Raw genomic sequence first — 6242 nt, forward strand, 5'->3', positions numbered from 1 at the left:
TTGCTGTTATGAAATTCAGGGGAAGAAATGTCATGTTCTTGCCACAAGAGCCTTAAACATAAGAAGAAAGAAGGTCATTTACATTCCTACCCCATTTCTTGTTTATTTTTATTTATTTTTTTTTTTTTAGCCAAAAACATAAAATTCTCAACCTGTTTTAACTTTCACACGCTGGCTAGAATCTGTAGGATAGCATTTCTACCCTGTCCTTAAGTTCTCACCATTTTATAGTTGGAAGATACTAAGTACATTAAACTCCAAATAAAAATAATCTTTTTTATCTTTTTATTTATTTTTTTTTTAATTTCCTCCATGATCTATTTATCCTTCTATTTTTGTGAACTATAATTCTGTTATCATGAAAATCCATTGAAACCAAATTATAGGATGCTGAAATAATTTAAAGCTGAAAGACAACTCAAAAAATAAGTCAGGGATTAAAACAAGAATTTCTACTTGATAAGTTGTTGATTGTGGGAATTTAATTTAATTTAATAATTTTGCAATTTAATTTCATATCCCTCCCAAAAAATAACTCTATAAAAATATAAGTTCTTATTAATTGATTTACTATTTTTGTGTTAATATCTGATGTTTGGAACTGTAGATTTTTAAGTATAGCTGTACTTCTATCTTTTTTGAGGTTGTGGAGGGTTTCTGATTGGCTTAAATGGTGTTATCAGATCACCAAACCATCCAGATCCATATCCGAATAACGTAGAATGTGTATGGACTCTAAATGCTCCACCTGGTAACATAATTTTATACTATGATATCAGTAATGCATTATATATTTAATATTTTCATTTTATTTATTTGTAATTTTTAGGAAGCACCATGTTATTTGAATTCACTAAGTTCGATTTACAAAAAAGTGATTCATGCAATGAAGATTATGTAGAAATTCATCAAAAATCCATCTCTGGTCCTTTAATTGGAGTATATTGTGGTACCAACCTACCGAAACGAATAAAATCAAATTCAACTCTATGGGTGAAGTTTAGGTCAGGTCCTGAAGGAAATGCTGGTGGTTTTAGTGCCAGCTATTCTTTAGGTTGGTTGTTTTAACTTTTTTCAGTACATTTTTATTAATAACTTATCAATTGTTTATAATTTTACTTCTGTTAGGTTTTACTGTAGAATAAGTATTTGAAAAATTTAGTCTGTACTTAACAATTGTAAATGTTGTCCTTTCTGAGATTGTAAAGGCAGCCTTTTCTGGCCTTTGAAGATTTATGCATTTGAGTACCTGTCTTAGATCTTAAAAATGTTAACATTTAAACGATCGACACTTTAAACTATCAATTTATTATAAAAATGTATCTACTTGAATTTAATCTGGCCAATTCTTCATTCAATATTGAACTATCAAATTTTACCAAACAGTATTATTTCTATTACATGAAACATTCTATTTGAATGTATATTTAATGTACATTATCAGATATAAAATTCAATGTAGCCATGATAACATTAATTAATAATTCATATTTTTTTACTGTTGCAAATTGTCTAGAATTAAAAAAAATAACTGCTGTACCATTTACAAAGAATAAAAACAAAATGTTCCTTATTAGTAGAAGCTGGTTAAAATCAAAATTAAATGTTCGTTTGAGTTCTTATAAATTTGAGATTGGTACTTAGGAATACCTGCAAAGCTGATCATTGACATAATAGCCCTTAACTTGAGAATGAATATTTCCTTTTTTTTTCCAGCCTTGGAGAGTGAGCTTGATGGACTTTCTGGCCAAATTGGGTCTCCTCAGTACCCTCTCATTTATTATTCTGATGTTCCTTACAGTTGGAGAATCACTGTAATGCCAGGATATGTTATTAGAATAGCATTTAAAGACTTCTACATTGAAAATTATGGAGAAGGTTCTGATGATTGTTTTAATAAGTTGATGGTATTATATTTTATTATTTAATCCTTGCTAAATTGTTTATTATTTTTCTTTTTCAAGAATAACACTCTTTATATCACTTCTTTATTCTTCTAACATCAGAACGTTTCAATCTTTTTTGCCAATTAACCATATCTAAAATAAAAATAATGTACAATAAACAGTTTTTAGAACAAATTTTAATAAATAATAAATATTTTCCCTTCAGTTAGGTAGGACCCCTGCTATTGCTATGCCATCATCAAAATGCACAAAATCTGCAAACCTAAAAAAAATTCTTAATTTTTAGAAAGGCCATATTGTCAAATGTCCATATGGGTAGACATTTTAGATCATATAAATGTTCATTTACTTATCCTCCTCATTATCCCATCCTCATTGCTGCATCACTCATCACTACTTCCTTATGGTAACATTAATTTCATTTATGTTTGTCATTTCTATATGTTATTTTGGCACTGACAGATGTTGTCATCTGGTCGGACCATATTGGATGTACTTTTTTGAATAAATCAAAATAAAACAATAAAAAAATAGAAACTTGACTGAAAGAAAGACCTAGAATATAAAAAAAAATGTAAAAAACCAAAGTTTATGAAAATGATATCCTCTTACCCAGTTCCCTCTTCTTCTCTTAAAGGCATTATGAGTGAACTAGAATTTGTTTGAAAATTCGAATTATACAATGTTAACTTTTCTTGGTTGATAAAAATAAACATAAATTATCGAGGGGGCTTGATTTGCATTGTTTTTATGCAAATCAAAAAGAAATTTACCTAGATCAGCAAACATTATCAGGATATACAAATTACCAGGCTACAAAACTATGGGATTCTATTGTATAAAGGTCTAATTGTGGAATATAATTTTTTATTGATTAGAAAAACACTGATTAAAATTTGATAAAAATCAAAAGCTTAATGAGAAGATATCTTACCAGTTTGGGCTTTACTACTAAAGTCCAATTTTAATCAAATTGTCAAGGGTTGTGCAGGTTGGTTTCTAGATATTTCATATCAGTTTTATTGAATTCCACAAAGGATTTTTAGCAGGTAAAATTTTCAAAAAAGAAAATAAAGTATTATTAAAAAAACAAAATTGTATGGAAGCTACACTAACCCATATATTTGGCTGACATCTTTTGTTAGGTAATAACAAATTTTTTTTGGTGAAGAAGTATACTGCTTACTTAGTCTTCTAAGTTATTCCTAGAATTAAAACAAATTAATCAGAGATTCTAATATAGATCGTTCACTGAAATAATAATCATTATTCTTTTATTCAGTGTTTACTAATTAGAATATGAAACAAAACTTATTTTTATTTCAGATCTACAGTGGATTTGACAGTACTGCTCCTGTGTTTAAAGAATTGTGTGGGTTATTCATCCCTCCTCCTTTTAGCACCGAATCAAATGTTATTTATATTACTCTAGGCAAAATATTAAATTCTGGTACCCGGTTCCTTTTAAATTGGATGCTGATGAAAAAAGAGGCTTCTTCTGTAACATCGGCTTTAAAAGGTTTAAAAACTAGCTTTATTAAGAATGACCCATTGATACGTATAATTTAATATTTATTAATAGTTATTACGAATTTGTATCCATAAATGATTATTACCATGTTTTATGATTCAACAATCAGTGTTCTGCACCATATTCATCTCTAACAATTTTAAAATAAATTATAATACATTTATGCTACAATATTTAATTCTAAATTTATATATTTGCCATGCAAATTACTAAAACAAAATCATACCTCCATTTTATAGGAAGTAATTTATTTGAATATTAATTCATCATCTGTTTTTACTAAAATATTGTTGTATACATCTATTATAATAATGTATTCTAAAATTATTAAGTAGCGATGAATATGGTGCTTGACACCAATAGTTACTTTTATAATATACGTATGTATAAAAAAAATATGAAATTTTCTTAGGTAATTAACCTGAATAATAAGTTAAAATTATTACCATCTACCTATAACACCAAACAAAGGAGATAACTCTTAAAGTTATTGTTTGAGATTGAGTGATCTGTATAATTTATACATTAATACAATTTAATATTATAAAATTATTGCGAATATTATAGATATAATACGATATATCGTATAATTTAGGTGCAGTGAATGCTAATATAAGCTGGTTCATTAAAATAGGTTTACTATAATTGAAACATATTCCATAATTTTGAACTCTTACCTGTAAAGTGAGGCCATCATACCTCAAGCTGCACAGCGGGTTGAAGATAAATTCATAAAAATATGAAGGAGAACTTAAATGAAAGAGGAAAAACTTTATTAAAAACAAGAAAGAAGTGCTGCCCAACTTCATTGGGTTGCAGCTACACAGCATACTTATTCTAATCTGATTAGTCAATTTTTTTAAATCTTATAACACATAGGCATAACAAGTAGACAAGTAATAAAAAAGCCTGGAGATTATTTTGTACAGCCTACATACCTGAAATCCTGTAGGATAAATAATTAAAAAACTATATCTCTAAATTACAAATATATAAAAAATCCACTTTTCTTCATTATCCTTAAAAACCAAATAATTCTATAACTTTGCTTATCGAATTTTAAATATTTAAAATATTACATTTTCTGTTTAGAATCTTTTATATATATTTTTGACAATACCTCAACTATTCCTTTAGATATAATAGTTAAAAATTGTCATATATATTATTTCTAATCTTACATATTTTTCAGAAGATGAATGTAAAACATTTGTGGAATTGGCCAGAGGAAAAAATGAAAGCTATACTTTTACAAGTCCTGGTTACCCAAATGAGTATAAAGACGATGTTAGATGCGAATGGATCTTTCAGGCTCCTGCAGGTGATCATGTGCGCCTCACATTTGGTAATATTCACTTAGAGACTCATGGACGATGCTCAGCAGATTCAATCACAATATTGTATGGTGAGTTAAGATATGAATCAATTTATTCTTTTTGTACCATTTAACAATACTATAATCTGAAGAGCTCCTTGTTATTACTCAACTCAACACGAGTAATTAAAAAGGTTAGAATATTTTTCAAGGAGACTCTAATTTACTAATATCTAAATGTTTCAAATTCTTTAACTTCTTCGATCACCCAATATTGTTATCCATTTTATTATGGATTATTGATGATGATGTTTTTTTAAACATCTTAATTTGCATTTTTTAATGTCCTGTCGTGGATGCTATATTGAGGGTAGTTAATAAGATCTCTTAGAAGGCCTCGATACTGCATGTTCAGTCATTCTCAGTTGTACCTATATAATAAGGTAGTTAGAAAAGAGATATAGACTGGAGGAGAGGGAGGGAGGGAGGATAGGGTAACTGTCCCAATATATTGCTTAATGCAATTAATTGCTGGATGGAACCAAGTCTGCAGATCTAGCGGGTAGCAAGCAGAAGAATGCAAAAATAGGTCTTCAGAAGTTGTCGGTGAAAGAGAAGGAAGGTGGAATGATGTTGAATAACAACTCCAAAAATACTTGATAATGTTGGCATATACTTTAAAGAATAGTTTGTATGTATATTATTTATTCTGAAATTTAATTAAAATTTATTTTATGAAAAAATACTCTTGTGCATTAGATGTGAAACTTCTTAGGTTCTAAAATCAGGAAATGGACTTTGATTGATGAAAATTTCTCCTAATTAAATGAAATATTTCTTTTATTCGTCATTTTCCATCAGTTCATTCTCAAAGAAAGAAATTATGGGTTCCTGATTTCTCCATTTCACTTTGTATATTATGGAAATTAATAATTGATGAGTAATAACTAAAACGAAAATAAAATAAAAACCTGTGAATACCTGATGTTATGAGTATATATATTTGAAAAAATGAATTAAACAATATGGTTTTTACCTATCATGGAACTTGCTTAGTTATGAATAATAATTAACAAAAAACAATTCGCTCTATGGCATCTAGGTATTTAGTAAAGGAGAAGTATTCACTTTTTCACCTGATCCAGGCCAATATGGTCTGCTGCTGTGCCTAAAAAAGTTTCAATTCAAGAAAACGTATGTAACAATTTAGTATAAATGCAAATGTGAAAAATCACTGTGATGTTGATAATTTACTTTTTCCTATTATTGTTTTCCTATCATCCTCTAAACTTGCGGAACATTCTATTTTATTAAATCATTCCTTTGATTTCGATAAAACATCTATACTCGCTACTGTTCATAACCATGACAAAAGGCTCATCTCTGAAAGTCTCTATATCCAATTAGAGCCTTCTTCCGTCAACTTAAAAACCGATAAGAACAACTTATCATTAACATATTCACAAATAGTTAATTTATTAAAAAAGTA

General features: G+C 28.2%; 1 protein-coding gene across 1 annotated transcript in view; it reads left to right on the forward strand.

The window, feature by feature from the left end:
• Positions 1 to 829: 829 nt before the first annotated feature.
• Positions 830 to 6242, forward strand: part of LOC106689439 (cubilin) — a gene marked incomplete at its 5' end in the record, with an annotated part of 53119 nt that continues 47706 nt past the window's right edge. The window contains 4 exon segments of the mRNA XM_024359208.2: positions 830 to 1054; positions 1717 to 1907; positions 3234 to 3426; positions 4631 to 4843. Coding sequence (XP_024214976.1) covers positions 830 to 1054; positions 1717 to 1907; positions 3234 to 3426; positions 4631 to 4843 — 822 coding nt within the window.

This window comes from Halyomorpha halys, unplaced genomic scaffold (assembly GCF_000696795.3).
Source record: "Halyomorpha halys isolate HHAL.00 unplaced genomic scaffold, Hhal_1.1 Scaffold1363.1, whole genome shotgun sequence".
In the NCBI taxonomy this organism is placed as follows: domain Eukaryota; kingdom Metazoa; phylum Arthropoda; class Insecta; order Hemiptera; family Pentatomidae; genus Halyomorpha; species Halyomorpha halys.